General features: G+C 45.0%; 1 protein-coding gene across 1 annotated transcript in view; it reads left to right on the forward strand.

Moving 5' to 3' along the window:
• Positions 1-6640: 6640 nt before the first annotated feature.
• The window catches only part of ASB15 (ankyrin repeat and SOCS box containing 15), a 105934-nt gene continuing 94794 nt past the window's right edge, over positions 6641-17780 (forward strand). The window contains exon 1 of the mRNA XM_078680902.1: positions 6641-6761. Within this exon, the coding sequence (XP_078537028.1) occupies positions 6658-6761 (104 nt within the window). The 5' untranslated portion in view covers positions 6641-6657. The remainder of the gene's footprint in view (positions 6762-17780) is intronic.

Consider the following 17780-nt stretch of genomic DNA (forward strand, 5'->3'; position numbering starts at 1 on the left):
TAAAGCTGTCTGAATAATTTTCAGTAGTAGCTTCTTCTTCTTCCCTATCGTGATTTCCATTAACATACACCTATCACAAAATGAACAGTTTCACTAAGTTAACAATCATGGCCTAGAATGTATCAAGCCGTTTGCGATTCGCAAAGGCCGGAATTAGCAGAATTCCGGCGTTTGCGAATCGCAAACTGTCTTTTTGCATGTTTTGGCATGCAACAACAATTCGCAAAATAAGGAATCGCAAAAATTAGCGATTCCTTATTTTTCTTTAGCATTTAAGGAATCACAATTTTGCGATTCCTTAAATGCTATGTATGTAGCATTTTGGAATTGTGAATTTAGGTTAAGAAATCGCAAATTACCACCAACTTGTAGTTGGTGGTAATTTGCGACTTCTTTTAAAAATGCACAATTTGGCATTTGTGAAGGTGACATGAGACGCACATACATGCACATCAGCATGCTTCCAGAAATCCAACTTATGTACGTTTAGACAGAGACCGTCCAACTCTTTCAACAGGAACTGGAATGAGGCACAAGCACAACACCTTAAATAACGTCAAACTCATCTATCTAATCTTTTAATACACCCAGCACATGCCCTGCCACTTGTATTTTGGAGACTAGTGGGCCTTTCTGAGCGTAGTTTAGTTGGAAGAAGGGATGCTACTGTAATTGACAATCACAGTATCTAGGATAAAGTTTAACCTACAGCAATATACTCGGCCACATTAATTACAACCCAGACTGCGCCAACAAGGCCCCAAGAGAGGCCTGGGCTGTCAGATGCATTAACGCTTACACGTGCCCAGTACCTCACGAACCAGATCCAAAACAGGTTATTAGAAAGCTTTTACAACATGTCAGAGAATTATTCAGCAGCAGCCGAGGTGGTGGTTTTTCAGGCGCCTCATTAAAAATGCTTTCCTTTTAACAGTGTATAAAATCAAGTATGTATTATATTTCTCACGTTTCACTACATTTCTACTAAATAATAATAATTAAGAACAAGCAATGGCATAGCCAAGAGGTCTCGCCTTTGGGACCATATAAGTGTTTAGCCATGCAACAGTTGATTTTGTTGCACCAGGGATATTGTGCTGGATAACTAAACACTTATAAAGTCCCAAAGGTGAGACCTATTGGCTATGCCAATGCTTGTGTGTAATGTCTTTGTTGTTGTTTAGATACATAAACAGCAAACACATTCATGTTGCACTATAAGCATACCCAGAAGCATATACAGACAAAATGTAGAGAGATATGCAGTGAGACAATACACAAATGGCAACATGCAAACACAGGTGGTTGTCAATGGATGCGCTGATGGCTGTTAAGAGGAATACATAGTTAAAGAGACTGTTGGATGACTGTATGTGCATATTATGGTGGATCGGTGTTAATCACATAAGTAGCTTGATGCACATGCGAACATATGGGTGAACAGCCGGGTGTTAGAGGATGGATCAATGCGCAGCTAAGAGTGGATGGATATGTGCTTGGTTGAAGGTGGTTCAGGGATGAATAGGTATGGGTGGATATACAACTTTACGCAGATCCATGTGGATAACTGAGCAGGATAAGTGTGCGTTCAAGGGTGGTTGGGCCAAAGATTAAGTGAGTGCATAGCTGGGGGCATGGGTAGGGGTAGGATGTGTGGATGTAATTGCATAGGTGAATGGAGGAATGCATAAGAGTGGGAGTGGATGCCTCCAACAACATTTAAATTAAAAGAGTCATGGTTTGCTCGTGACATTCTAAACATAAAACATTGGGACCCACAGAGGATTAGTGTTGAATTAGTATATGAAACATGCAAGTACATTTTAAGTAGTGGATAGGTTAGTCAGTTATTTGGATTTGGAATGATAGCACGCAGAAGGATAGAGGAGGAAAAAAGGTTTGTATTTACAGCACAGGATCACAAAATGGGAACTCTCTTAAAATCATGTAAGTGTGCAATAAGTGGTCTTAAAACAGGCACAAAAACGAAATAGCAATTGATTCATAAAATATAGTAGCATGCCTTAGGGAACAAAGGTGGAGCAAGACCCACATACGCGCCCAGCCTACTGAGGAGATGCCAATATGGTGAGAGGGTATGCGTGCTGGAAGGGATTCGTGATAAAGGACATTTATCCACGATCGTGCTGGCAGGATGGTGTTTTATTCACATCATTTGAACACTTACAGCAATGTGCAAGAAATGTTTACTCAGTCATCTGGCTGTCATTGGATTCCACAATAAACGTATGTGTCACCGCTATACAGGTATTAACGTCGTATGCTGAGTACAGTAATGAGGACTTCTAGTCTGCATATTTAAATGAAATCACTGTGAAGGCAGCTGAAATCTGCAAAAGGTGCTTTTTCAGTGACACTCTTTATACAAAACCCTTAATTAATCTTGAGAGATCACCAGTACTACACAACATAACACCCATTTGTGTCGTTCAGGAACAGTTAAAGCATTTCTGGAGTCCTATAAGTTATTTTTTCAAGCATTGCAATCTGTATCCATTTTACTTTTATCTTTCATTGACATCTTTATTTTTTTCATTGACAAATATGTAATATCTAATGTTTTTCACAGTGCTGCTTCAGCTGGTTTTGCAGCCATTGTACTGTAATTACCGAGGGCCTCGTAGTTAAGTGAGTGAAGCATGTTGTCCGCCTCATTAGGAGTAAAGGCTGCAGTACCCCTACTGAGATTCAAACAGTTTACACATAAACCCGCAACAAATGTGCATTACTGGGACGGATAGCCACACATATATGCTAATGCATACATACACGTGCTCACCATGTGCATTAAGTGCGACGCATACAACATGTGGTTAAATACTCATAGCTGCCAAGGTTTCAGATTGCCATGTGTGACATTTTCATAATTTCTGTGAAATTATGAGTGACATTTCAACAACTATGAGTGACACTTTCTCGCGAGCTAAAATCATCCAATGAAGACGAGGGAAACTTCGAAATATCAGAAATTACAGCCATATGAGCAACAAGAAACTCCAAGAAGTTCTTGAAACTGCTGCAGAGCACCAGAAATGAAAGGGCACTAACCCTAGTGCTCCCTCCTGTAACATGACTGCACTGTAAGGAATGGGTAGGCATGCAAACAGCGGTGCCCTATACTACATGCTCTGCTTTTTGCATCTTCTTTTACCATCACCACATCACGTCTTTCCTCTTCTTCAAGTGTTATTCTTCAACCATCATCAAATGCTGAACTTCTTTCTTAGTTCTTACCAACCAAACACCATCCGCCTTTCGTCATTAGCCCATTGGATGCCTTTCTTTGCTACCTGTACCTTACACCATAACTGCATCCTGCACCTGTCCCCACTCACCATCCCCTTCGCTTTCACCATCACTACTAGCCTTCCATTACAACGTGTACTTCGTTTTCACCACAGCCACATCTTGCACCAGTAACAAACGCCGGGCCCTGCACCTTTCATCATCATTGCACCTGACCTGAGCCTTTCTTTCACCATTTCTAAAGAGCGATCCTTACACCTTCTTCAACACCAGTATTACACCATAACTGCATCCTGCACCTGTCCCCACTCACCATCCCCTTCGCTTTCACCATCACTACTAGCCTTCCATTACAACGTGTACTTCGTTTTCACCACAGCCACATCTTGCACCAGTAACAAACGCCGGGCCCTGCACCTTTCATCATCATTGCACCTGACCTGAGCCTTTCTTTCACCATTTCTAAAGAGCGATCCTTACACCTTCTTCAACACCAGTATTTCTAATCTGCACCTTTCATAACTGTAGGCCCGAGACCTGAAGAGTTTGCAGGCAGCAATGATGACAAGGGGAGGAGAGCGCCGCGGCATCTTAGAAGACAGACGTCTACACTGTGACAACATTCCTGGCTTAATCAATTAGGATGCATTGCGATTTGCGAAATAAATTAAAAACTTCCCGCCTGTGGGGCCCTACCTGCCCGAGTTCACACGTCTCACTCTCTACTCCGGTGACCGGTCTGCCCGGACTGTCGGACAGCAACCTGGCAGCCTGCCTGCAACCAAAACGGATGGCTAGGCTGCTGCTGCAGGGCACGACCGGTAGACCGCTTTCCTTCAGAGGCTCCCCGCTCCGACCTTGACCTCGTCGGCTAGCGTTAAAGACAGTCCGTCACTCTGTCTAGAAAATGGCTGCTACTTCTTCTTCTACTGAAATCATGCGCGGGAAGAAGTCAGAGTGTGCGCAGACGATCCCAACTCGTCACAGGGTGGGTCTCACCACGCCCTGCTGTGACGAGTTGGGAGGGGTGACAGGACAGCAAGCTCTCCTCCTTGATTGACGCGGAGACGTTAGCAATCCCGGGCTTGTGTTAAAAATGCCCGGGGCTAACTTAATCTCCACGCCATCAGGGGGTGGAGACTGGGCATCCAGGCTATGTCTTTGCGAGCTGATGACATCACAGCCTTCAGGGCTGTGAGGTTCTCAGCCGGCAAAGACATAGCAGGTGGTGCAGCGCGGCGGTATTGGCAGTGGGGGGCAGCAGACTTCGAGACAGTGCCCCGTGTTCTTTGCCCCGTGTTCTTACTTCTGAAGTTCTTTGCGATTTTTTTTAATTACAATTGAAAAAGAAAGTTAAGAAAAACGTAACAAACGTGATAAATTGCCTGGGGCTAAATTACCTGGGGAGGAGCCCCAACGCCCACAAAGAGAAACCGCCACTGCCCTCTAACCCTTTAGACAACGGAGGCATGAGAATCGAGCAGGACATTATTTTAGCATTTTGCTTTTTATGAGGAATCCTGCATGATTACCATTTGGATGTCTGTTCCCCATTATTACGAATCTGCTTCCGCCGCCGATGTCGCCTTTCCTTTTCATGCGTTCGCAGCCCTTCAGTCTGCATTCACCGCATACCACATTCCTCTTTACTCCCTAATCTCGCACTTCATTAGCGTGTTGAGGTCGCTTAGCATAGATGACCCTCGTCGCCAGTGTAGAATCCGCGTAGAGATGACCAAACACAGAGCTGGGAGTCAGGTTGATGTTTATTTGGATTCAAGTGAACAGATAACATAAACGACCTCAGCCACAGCACGGCTCCGGCGGGTGACACTTCGCACTCTCACCAGGCGCTCGGCTTGGAACGCTGGTCGCGGTGACATTCTGAGTGATGTCACCGCGAGCCGCTCCATTCTCTGCAGGGTTGCCGGGGGGGGGGGGAGAAAAGAGTGGAGGATACCACAGTTCTGAATAGTGCATTTTACTTACAGAAAACATGACGAACTTTCCAAACTTTTACCTGAATATCATGATGCATTCTGGGAGTTGGATGCCCCAATCAGTCAGGTGACCGGAAAACGCTATAAAAATGTAGGCACAGGCACTATGGCTGTCATCTCCTGCCCGTGATCAAGGCTAATTGTGCCGAAACTAGTTGGGACCACAGGTCAGATTCATTTTAATATAAATACTGGAGATTAAGGGCCCGATTACAAGTCTGGCGATCCATGGATCGCCAGATACGTGGGGGTGCGGCGGTGGCGTCTGCCGACTGCCCTATTAGGAGTCGGGTGGTCAGAATCGCCACAGCTCTGCTGCCAGGGAACGGTGTAGAGTCATCAATATGCTTGGCGGGACCACAGCGGTCCCGCCACCGCATATTAGGAGTTTTCGCTCCACCAGGGTTTTCACGTTGGTTCCTCCACTATGAAAACCCTGGCAGAGAGGAAACAGAGGGGGCACTACAGCGCCCCCTGTAGCCTCTGCGCACTGTTGATGCACACAGGGGGGCGTGTGCATGCACACCAGTTTCTGCACAGCATGGACTTTTTAGAAGTCCATGCAGTGCAGGAACTGTTTTTGGTGTTCCCATTGCGGTGCCAGTTTTTAGAGGCACTGCTGTGGGAACACCAAAAAACAAGCCAGCCAAAGAGGAGGAAACTCCTAATCTGACGGGCGGCTCAACCATTGCTTTGGCCAAAGTCCTAATCGGGCCCTAAGTGATATGCCCAGAATGAAAGGATGTTGAGCCAACATTGGGACTTGAACCTTGTTCAGGAAATTCAAAGTTGGCATCTCTGGCTGTAAAGCCACATCCATCTTTCTCAATTTATGTGTGAAGTCATACACAAGTGGTATTGTTAGGTATGCTCATATATAGTGAGCCTATTGTATTTTGAAATGGTTTTGTGAATTTGAAGAACAATAGCACCAACAAATACAGACATTTTATTGCTTAGGCATACTTGCAAAGGTGTGTTTTAAAACAAGACATGGGGACATTGTTCAGCACCTTTACATTGGGGCACAAATAGGGCAATCATTTGAAATATTACTTCACATAGACCAGGACTTTCTCAACCCACCAAAAATGCGCTTGCGACCTACCAGTTGGTCATGATCCACAATTTGGGAAACACTGCAATACATTCATGATGATCTGGCAATTATTGTATTGAGAAACCAACAGACTTCTCCATCTTGGAAAAACAAATGTCCTGGGTTAATGGTTGTCTACAATTAATGACTTCTATGTAAGTATTATTATTTGAATATTATCCGATAACCTTTCTGCTAATGTTCTTCGACTACATCTATTCTCTAATATTCAATGACGGCACATGAATCTTTCTTTTTTCCATTAATTAGCTCCATAACTCAGTGACTAAAATGGATGAGGCAGATGAAGAGCTGCTTGCTTCTTACGAGATTCAGCGAAACATTGAGGACTCTATTTTCCCATATACACCAGCATCGTCTCGATATCAAGAAAGGTAAATGTTCACGAAAAGTAGAAATGTAGCCTCTGTTCATAGGGTAGGTAGGCCATTGAGTTTCACTGAAGAGTTCTGCATTCAACAGTAGTAGCTTTCTTCATGTACATGTTGAGTTGTGTGTCATCAACCAGCCTTCCCTTCTTTAGCAAAGGTTTAAGTGATACCGCTGTTCCTGTTTGGAGGTGCCCTGAGTTTAATGATATGCTATTTTAACCACCCATTTACTTTAATTTGTAGCAATTTGTAGGAATTACCTCTTTTGAAGCTCATTTACAGTTACGATATCTAGGTGTCTATGGAATTTATCTTTATTAGCCCTGTTTCGCCAAATCTTTTTGGTACTATCAGTAATGTGGAGTGCTTTGTGATATTTAAAACCGTCGGCAGAGGCACAGCAAATGAGCAAAGAGAGATTTGGGGTTCTTAATGCTGTATGGCCGTGTGTAGACAACATCCAGCTTCCTGTTTTTTTTGTAGGCCTGAGATCCCCCTGGCTGTGTTTTCTGCTTTTAATTGATCAAGTACTCCCACTGCCCGAGCATCCGATCGCTATCTTAATCAACGTTTGTGAAAGTTGCACATATAGGTCTTATGTGTAACCTGACCAATTGGTCCACATAAACAGCATTAAGCTAGGCTGCAGCTACCTTTGCACCCCCTTTGTCTTATCATACGTTCTTTGGTAGCTACAATACTGGACTTTGTCTCTACCACATGGCTCTGTTTGCTGATGGTATCCTTCTGGTCAAGTCAATTGTCCTTTCTCTATCTCAATCGCAGGCACTGAACAGGTGCACATTGAGTGCTTTGTGACCCAGCACGTGAGACTTCACAAATCCTGAGCAGACACGGGCTGCACTATTCAGCTCTCACTCTCCTATTGGCTGCGGTGCTTTTGTTTTCTTCCATGTTTTCAGTTGGCTGCACTTGGCCCTGCTGGTCACGTCAACAGCTGATTACCTGTTTTCCTGTTGGATTTTTACCGCGGTGCTGCATCACCTGTACAGCTGAAAGGGAGATGCCTCTGGAAGGCTAATTCAAAGCTGTTGATGCTCTGCCATGAAGGTCACTTTAGGAAATGCTACTTATGATCTGCTCAATTTCTCTATGTGGTGCGCTCAATGCCCTACGTCTTTTCCACCCACCATAACTTAACAAAAGGTAGATAAGCCAGAAAGCAATATTAAGTGGCCCATTAGGATGACGGGCGGACTTTGTCCGCCCGCCATTTCATCGTAGAAAGGAACTGCCTGCCATTAGGGCGGGAGTCCCATGGGGTAAATTAGGATGCGCCCGCCACAGTGGCAGGCGCATCCTGTATTTTTAACATTGTGGCGGGCGGTGCGCAATGATAAAAATACATGTTGTGCATTTCAAAGCACAACGTGACAGGCACCGCGCGGTGCCTGCCACGTTGTTCTTTGAAATGCGGGGGGTACCATAGGTACCCCGTTATGTGCACCCCCACCCTTCCCTGGGGGCCCGCAATGGGCCCCCAAAGCAGACTCCGCATGCCTTTCCGAAAGGCATTGAAAAATGCCCATTCTAATATGGCTGGCGGTGTCTGATAGACACCGCCACCATATGGAACCCTTTTCCGCCCGGTGGCAAGGCGACCGGTGCGGAAAAGCGGAAAAGCGGCAAAGTGCACTTCGCGTAGCTACACGTAGAGCTACTATGCAAACTACGCCCAGCATTACCAGCCCCTCCAGAGGCAGCCAACCTCATGCTGCACATGGCCTTTGGCCATGCGCAGCAAGGGTTGGCCACAGCACCTGTCACTAGGGACCTCATCCACCATGGGTTTTATCTTAAGGAGGAGGGGGGCCACGTGACAACCCCCCCAAGCCTAATATAGCCCCGGGAACTCCATCCCCCAGCCGATATATATTTTAAAGGGAGGATGGCCCTCCTCCCTGAGCCTCATTAGGCCCTGGGGACCCCATCCTACAGGACCTTAGTTATTTTAAATAGGAGGGGGCCACATGGCTCCTCTCCCTTGTAAATATAATAGCATCCAATTATATCCACAATTGGGAGCCTCCTGGAAAAGACATCTGTATATATAGAACAGTTCTTATTCCCATTCATAGAGACTTTACCATCATTCCTATGAGACAGCATGGATTGCCTGAAGAAAATTAACCATCTTCCCTTGGAACTAACATACACACTGGTGACATTGGATGTACAATCACTGTACACGAGCAATAGTCATAATGATGGTTTGAAGGCAGTAGAAAATTATTTTAGAGAAAGACTTTTGACCCTATTTGAACATAAAAGAATGCTTATCAACATGATCAAGTTCTGCCTAGATGAGAATTGTTTTCTATTCAATGTTGTCATGTATAGACAGGGCCAGAGGACTGCCTGTTTTGCCCCAAGCTATACCAATTTGGTTATGGGCGCGTGGGAGGGACAGGAGTTCATGGACTCCCAAATGGAGGGGTTCCTGGAAAACATCATCATATAGACAATCGGTTTTTGATCTGGTAAGAGACTGATGAGGAATTGTATACGTTTCGAGACTGTCTGAATGAGAGCAATTTCATTCTGTGGTTCACCATGACTTACAGAACAACAGATATTGACTTCCTAAACATACATATAGGGGTTGTAGAAGAGGGGTTAGTAACTTCCCTTTTTAGGAAGGAGGTAGCAGGGAACACAGTGTCACATGCCCTTAGCAGCCATTCGAATGACATTAAATGGAACATCTCCTATGGGGAGTGGTGAGGCTGAGAAGAAATTGCAGCACAGATGAAAAGTTCAAGGAGGCCCAAAGGGATTCACTGTAAATATTTAGGGCCAGGGGATACCACAGTAGGGTCCTATTAAAGGCAATGGAAATGGAAATATTAATTTGTCGGACAGAGAAGGATTACTCTGTGGGCCCGAGAAGCCAGAAGTAACACCCTTGGGAAACCTGAAGAGAATCATCGTCATTATAATCTTTAACATGGAGTGTAGGAAGGTAGCCAACATCTTAGCTGGAAATGTCGATTCTCCAATTAACATGAAGAGAGAATCTTGATTTCATTAAAGACATACGGAGGCTAACATTATGCAAATACTTTTATTTGCTGCCCCATGCAGCCCTTTAAAGAATACTATTACATCACAATAAAATAGAACTTTAACAGATAGCAACTAGGATGAGCAGGCTCCTATCTTCCTCTTGGGCTGCGATGACACAGAAGTACAGTGAAGAAATTCCATCGAAACAATTATTCCTTAAGATTGTTATCTGAGAAGGAACAAAAAAATATCATATAGTGAAAAAGGCAAGAGGCAATAATCACATTTTCAGATATATAAGAAAAATGACATCAAACAACCCAAACCTCTCAGGGAGAGGAGGGTGGGATAATGTTAGCCTCCGTATGTCTTTAATGAAATCAAGATTCTCTCTTCATGTTAATTGGAGAATCGACATTTCATTACAAGACCGGAGGCTACCATTATGCATGTTTAAAGCCACGCAAAACTGCACCGCTAACATGTTCTATCGGTCTCAAGTAGAACTTAGAGAAGGTACTTGCATTAGACCAATCTGCAGCTTTAAGTATTTCGGGCAGAGAACCTCCAGCCCAAAAGACTTTTCTAGCCATTGCACCTCTAGAAGAGTGAGCACCAAACCTAGACAGATCTACACCTGCTTCATGCATAATCAAGCGTATCCATCTCGCTAAGGTTGCTGATGACACTGGTTTAAAAGGTCTAACAAAAGATAAAAGAAGTTGATCACATCCTGGAGGTCTAAAAACTGAAATCTTATTTTCATAACATTTCATGCAATTAACAACACATAATTTTTCACATTCATGAAAGAAGGGATAGAAGATAGATTCTGACATCGTTTTCGTTCTTTTCCAAATATCGAAATGAACACCTTCAGAAGAATAAAATCTGTAGGAAAGATCAAGAGCTTTAATATCAGACACCCTCCTGAAGGATATTAAACACAATAGGGTTGCTAATTTCATTGAAATTCTTTTGAGGGAAAGTAACTGATTAACAGGCCAAGACATGAAAAGGTTAAAAATAAGATTAACATCCCAAAGAGATTCATAGCGAGCTCTAGGAGGTCTCCTAAGTCTAATACCCTTCATGACCCTCTTGATTAGTGGATTACTTCCGATAGCAAGGTTATTAATCAAACAATGACCTGAAGAGATAGCTGACCTGTAACAGTTGATGGTTCTAAAAGAAAGACCTGACTCAAAAAGATGAGCGAGGTAATTAGCTACATATTGTAAAGGACATTGAACGGGATCCAAATCCCTTTCAAGGCACCAACCAGACCATTTGTTCCATATTCCTCTGTATCTCTTTTTGGTCCCAGGGGCCCATGATTCTTCCAGTAAGCTTTTAGCTTCTCCCGAAAGTTCAGAATATCTTCCTGAATCCCTGATATCCTCCAAACAAGAAGGTTCATTTTCCCCTCCAAGACTAAAGGATGTTCTTCTCCGTCTGGGCCTTGTAGTAGGCCTGGACAAGAAGGGATTAACCATGGGAAGTCTACTGCCAATTCCATTACACTGGGGAACCATACTTGGGATTTCCAAAAAGGAGTCACCAGAATTATGTTGCATGATTCGAGTCTCACTTTCCACAACAATCTCTGAATCATTGAGAAGGGAGGGAAGGCGTAGCAGCCCTTCGTCCCTTCCCAAGGTTGGAGAAAGTACCCTTGAAATGAATTTAAGGAAAGGATACTCTTAAAAGTTCGAGTTTTCCACTTATCTTAAAGTAAGAAACTCCCTTGTCGATTTTCATACAGAAATTCCTGTGTTGATCTTGGTAAAGGCCAGTAGGTGGCGATATTCATTCAATTTTCGATCGTTAATATATACTAAAATGTTGTTAATATCTTCGGTTAGTAAGAGGCTCCGTATGCTCGTCTCCATTACAGTCTCATTTGAGAAAGCTGTAACCATGGAGATAATGCGCGTATTTCCGCAAATCTCTATCGCGTGTTAAAGCGCGAGGCAGGCACACGTCTCTCCTTGTCATTGCGTCTCCGCGTCTCCCAGCCAGTTGCTTGGAGACGCGTGAGGCTTTCAGAAAGGTACAATGGTCATGCGTAGGGCTCGAGGGAAAGCCGGCAAACACCCGCGTCTCTACGTTGCCAGGAGACGCGGGGAATCAAAAATATTTGTCGGCGTTTGAATTTCTCCCTTTTTTAAAATTTTTTTTTTTTTAAAACAAGCGAAGCGCTCTAAATGTCATCGAGGCATAAGAGTTCAGAGCAAAGGAGCACAATTACACATAACGCTTATCGTTACAAAGCACTGGAATACTTACCATAAATATATCGATCGAGGGAAAACAGGAATGAGGAAACCTAATCCCGTCCGTAAATTGGACTGGGGAGTGATAAAATCTAATAATTGAATAAATGATATTACCACAAGCTTAATTAATTGAACAAACGAGTAAACATTAGTTATTTAGAAATAGCAATAATAGCAAAATCCATCTAAAACATATCAAAATCTTCTATAAATAAGTGAAGATGGTATGCTAGAAAAATAGTGCTTATCTGTGTCAGAGCAGCGAACAAAAGAGGAAGATAGGAGCCTGCTCATCCTAGTTGCTATCTGTTAAAGTTCTATTTTATTGTGATGTAATAGTATTCTTTAAAGGGCTGCATGGGGCAGCAAATAAAAGTATTTGCATAATGGTAGCCTCCGGTCTTGTAATGAAATTAGGAGATTCTAGAAGGGAAGAAGAAGTCAAGGAATATGGCGGGGGATCTCCCAACAACACATACCGCAGGAGTACAAACATTAAGGACATAGTGGTCTGAAGTATTTTTAAATCAGGTAAATAGAGCTGGTGGCTAGGTGGAGAGCCTATGGTGTTCTATCCATGTAATAACTGCAAAGCATGTAATGTTTTATGATGTCCCACTTCAAAAGAAACCCTACGAGATCAGAAAATACATTTCCTGCAGGACAGATCATGTTGTATATTGCAAAGAATGTGCCTGCTGTAAGAGATATATAAGCAATATGGCCTTCCAAGTTAAAAAAACGTAAACGCACCCTAGAACATAGGATGGCCATGAACAATAACAATCCCAAATATCCAGTGGGTCGTCATTTTCAAGAAAGTCTGAGCACATATGAAATACTATGGCCTAGACAAGGTTAGTAAGCATCAGAGGGAAGGGGAAAAATGTTTGAGGCTGCATAAATTGGAGTCTGAATAAATTATCAATCTGGAGACCCTGGAGCCAGGTGGCCCCAATGTGAGTGAGGAACTAGTGGTACATTTGGGTGAGTATTGGACTGAGACCTGGTTGGGGTTTCCCTTTTCAACAGCCCCCTGAACCACTGAAATAGCGATATGATTGACGGTTAATCGTCTTTTTAAATTGATCACATGAAATTATCCATTTCTTTCACCACGGTTCGATCCCCGGCTCCGGCGGCAGGTCAGCCCAGCACCATGTGACTCTGGGCAATAGCTCGCTTAATCTTCCCGACGGCCCCCCAGCGCCTAGAGACCCTTACGGGTGATTGTGCGCTTTACAAATGTGGACTTTACTTTTTACTTTTTTGTTCTCGGTTCTTTGTTTGATGCTAAGTTTCCCCTCCTAAACAGGGTTTGTGAAAGATTGGATGATGTTTTTCCCTCTAGCCAAGACATCCGCCCACTAGGGTGATAAAAACTAAGGTATATAGGGAGCAAGTTGTGGAATATGATAAAATGGAATTACAAATGAGAAGTTGGTGTCATCCAAAGGAGGAGGAGTATGAGGATACCATTATTACCCCTGTATTCAAGGGTAAAGGTTTGCTTGGGAACTGAAGCATTAATGTGGATAGCTTGCCCACTAGGATTTAAAAAGGAAATATAAATCAGACCCTATGGGAGGAAACACAATTGCACCCAGAGGGTTTTGAGTGAAGATCTGAAGTGTGGAATCAAGCACATTATATTCTTGTCTGGGTTATGGGAAATATTTGGAGGGAAAACAAACGTCATCAAAGGATGGCAATAATGAATTAAAACATTTGCTATAATGAGTGTATTTTGCACTTGTGACCACGAATTTAAATGATTTTATTCGCTGAGATGAATTGTACTTAATAACATAGGAGGAAAGACTACACAGAGAAGAATGGTTTTCCAGTTTTATTTTGCACGAATGCACTTTTGCATTAAAACACGTTATGTTGGGAACTACGCCCATCTGCGATGAAGGCTCGAGCCGGTGAGCCGAAATGCCCTGGATTCGTATTTTAACAGGAATAATGAAAGAAAAGCAACACTTGTTATGCATCAGATCTGGCCTGCGGCATCTATTTCCTTGGTGAAGGGAAGTAGTGTATGCACGCATAGCAGGTTCTGCTTGACACATGCCGTGAGCAGAATGCTATGGTGTAAAGATAGATAGATAGTATTGTATTTACTGTTTGTTAGATAGATAGTATTGTATTTACTGTTTGTTCTATTTACTTTTTGAGTAACTTTGGACAAACTCCTCATCTGCCAAATTTGATTCATGCTACTCACCAATTCTATCTATCATGCTCAGCTGATGTATACTGCTGAAATAAATGCTAATGCTACTGTAGCATATAAATTTATTTTATTTATTTATTTTTTATGTAGTTTATAGAGCGCGCAGCTACCCCCGAAGGGGTGTCCCGGCGCTAAAATCCTGAGCCTCCCAGGTGGAATAGGGCGAGTAGCAAGAAAGAGCTGGAGAGCGATTCAGAGTCCGGAGAAGAGCCAGGTTTTGAGTTTGGCTCGGAAGATGGATTCGGAAGAACAGAATCTCAGCTCGATTGGTAGGGAGTTCCACAGCTTGGCAGCGATGACACTGAACCCTCTGCCACCCATTCTAGATAATTTAAAACGGGGCGAGATCAGGAGGCGAAGGTCATTGGATCTCAAGGATCTAGTGGAGCGGGATATCGAGACACGTTTTTTCAGGTAGTTAGGTCCGCAGTCGTTAACGGCTCGATAGGTGAGGGTGAGGACTTTGAACTGGATGCGGCTGGCCACTGGAAGCCAGTGGAGTTCCCTCCGATAGGCAGAAACAGATTGGCGGTAGGGGATGTTGCCAATCAGTCTGGCTGCAGCGTTCTGGATAATCTGCAGCCGGTCTACCAAGTACTGGGGGGCACCTGCATAGAGGCTGTTAGCATAGTCCAGGTGGGACGTGATGAGGGCTTGGCAAACAGTACGGCGGGAATCCAGGGGGAGGTAGGGAAGGATTTTTCTGATCATGCGCAACTTCAGGAAACAAGCAGAGGTAACTTTATTAACCTGAGTTTTACATGACAGGGAGTCGTCAAACTGGAAACCCAGATTCCGAGCCGAGTGAACGGGGGATGGGGCAGGATCCAGCGCCGTGGGCCACCACCAAGAGGAGGGGATGGACGCTCTCTGATTGAAAAACAGTACCTCCGTTTTGTCTGCATTCAGTCTGAGGTGATTGGCGGTCATCCAGATACTGATGTTGGTGAGACATTGGCGGAAGTTGGCGAATGCGGAGTCAGAGTGGTCCCTGAAAGAAAACACCAACTGAGTGTCGTCAGCGTAAGAGACCACCCTGACTCCGTAGGACTCCACAACGTCGGCCAATGGGGCAAGATAAACATTAAAAAACAGGGGGCTGAGGGCAGAACCCTGTGGCACCCCGCATGACAGAGGTTTGTTTTCTGACTTGAAGGGTCGCAACAGTACCCTCTGACTTCTTGTCGAGAGGAAGGACTTGATCCAGTTGAAGGCAGTGCCACCAATGCCTATCTGTTTAAGTCGATCAAGGAGGATAGGGTGGGAGACCGTATCGAAAGCTGCGGACAGGTCGAGGAGGACCAACATGGCCTCCTCGCCCCTGTCCACACACTCCCGAATTGTTTCGGAAACCTCCAGCAAAGCCGTCTCGGTGCTAAATCCGGCTCTAAATCCGGATTGAGATCCATGCAGCAGAGAGTGGGTTTCTAGATATTCCGTAAGTTGCAGCTGCACGGCTTTTTCCAGGACTTTAGCGGGTTTAGGGAGGAGGGAGATAGGGCGATAATTAGAAAAAACAGAGGGATCTGCGTCCGCTTTTTTTAGAATGGGGATCACCAAGGCCTCCTTCCAGGTGGTAGGGAAGAAGCCGTGGTGTAGGGAGGCATTCCAAATGGAGAGGAAGGAGCAGGCTAGAGAAGGCGCCAGTTCTCCCATAAGTTTCGCGGGTACAGGATCGGAGGGGGCGCCGGATTTGCAAAGGGTAAGTAACCTGATAGCATCCTCCTGGTTGAGCTTATTAAAAGAAAGAAAGGACGGAAACTCAGGAGGACTAGTGGAGGGAGACATGGGGGCTGGCCCTTTGGGGAAGGAGACACAGAGTTTATTGATCTTTTCGAGGAAAAAGTCTGCGAGTCCTTCGCAAAGAGCCTGACTCATGGTGTTCTGAGGAGCCCTGGCCGGAGGATTAATGAAATCTTTAACAATGCTGAAGAGGGTTTTTGATGAGTTATTGGCCTTGGTGATTTGAGAGGCAAAGTGATCTTTCATAGCGATCTTTTTTTGTTTACGGAATTTTTTCAGGGCAGATTTGTATACTAGTTTGGCTTCGAGATCGTAGTTTAGTCTCCACTTACGTTCAAGAGCTTTACATCTGCTTTTCTCCTCCCGGAGAGGGGTAGTGAACCAGGGGGCAGAGGGTCGAGATCTAGTGGAGGTGATGATTTTCTGGGGGGGCGATGGAGTCAATCGCATTGATGAGAGCAGCATTCAGCCTAAGGACATTTTCATCTATGTCAGAGGAGAGGTACTCTGTCTCAAAGTGGAATACCGGGTCCAGGGTAGCACAAGTAACCTTATGCCACTTTCTTCCCAACTCCTTCCTAGGAGCCAGAGGGGCAGTTTTACGTCCGATGGCAAGAGAGAAGGAGATGAGGTAATGGTCAGTCCAGGTAAGGGGGAGGGGAGGGAGGACAGTGATATTTGAGAAGTTAGCGAATATAAGGTCAAGGGTGTGACCAGCCACATGAGTGGGACCAGCAACTAATTGTTTAAGATTCAGACTATCCATAGTTTCCAGCAGATTATTAGCCTTCACGCAGGGCGAGTTGTCTACGTGGAGGTTAAAATCGCCCAGGACGATGAAATATTGGTGTTTGAGAGATAAATCAGCCAGTTGGTGAAGAAGGGCAGTGAGAGAGAGGGAGGTGGCGGTAGGGGGATTGTAAACTAGAGTGCCAGCCAGGATAACTGCCGAGGAGTGGGAGACGGAAAAGTACATGGCTTCAATTATACCAATATTAGTGAGTTTGGTAAAGGTCAGCTGGAGGTGGGTTTTAAGAATGACGGCTAGGCCGCCTCCAGATTTACCGCCAGCCCGATTCAAGCATTTTATATCGTAGCCTGGGGGAATAGCCAGGTAGATATCCGGAGAGGAGGAGTCAGTAATCCAAGACTCGGTGAGAAAAAGAATATCCCATTCATCTGAGGAGATGGACATCCAGATGTCATTAGCATGACGGGGGAGAGAGCGGCAATTAATCAAACCAGCTTTCAGGGTAGGCTGATCAGAAAAGGATAGCTGTGACGGGGGCCGAGGAGAGGGACCAGGTAGGCAGGGCGGAAGGGTGAATTTGCATTGTGGGCAAAGGAAATGAGCGGATTCTAGATCGTTTGGGATGCAGCGCGTGCTGGTCGAGCACGAGCGAGGATTAAGTAGGTGTAGTTGGGTGTTGGTCCAACACGTACGGACGGGGCTAGTGGAAGAGGCAGGGGGTATGGCCCTGGGCCCGGTCCAGGCCCGGACGGGCCCAGACGGGCTTGCCTTTGGCGCGCCTTCGGCGCGCTGACGGCGCGCCCGCTGCGCCCGTCCGCTGCGCTTCCTAGCAAGACACATATTTAATGTCTGTAAAGGGAAGCGTTAAGGGGGCGTGGCCAGCTGAGGTGGGCGTGTCCGCCGTGGCGCCTCGCCCTCAGTGATGGCGAAAATGAAGTGTTCGTGGCAGCGCTAAGTCCGCTGTTTCAGTGCACGGGGTAAGT

The sequence above is a fragment of the Lissotriton helveticus genome, chromosome 1_1, assembly GCF_964261635.1.
Source record: "Lissotriton helveticus chromosome 1_1, aLisHel1.1, whole genome shotgun sequence".
NCBI classification, from domain to species: domain Eukaryota; kingdom Metazoa; phylum Chordata; class Amphibia; order Caudata; family Salamandridae; genus Lissotriton; species Lissotriton helveticus.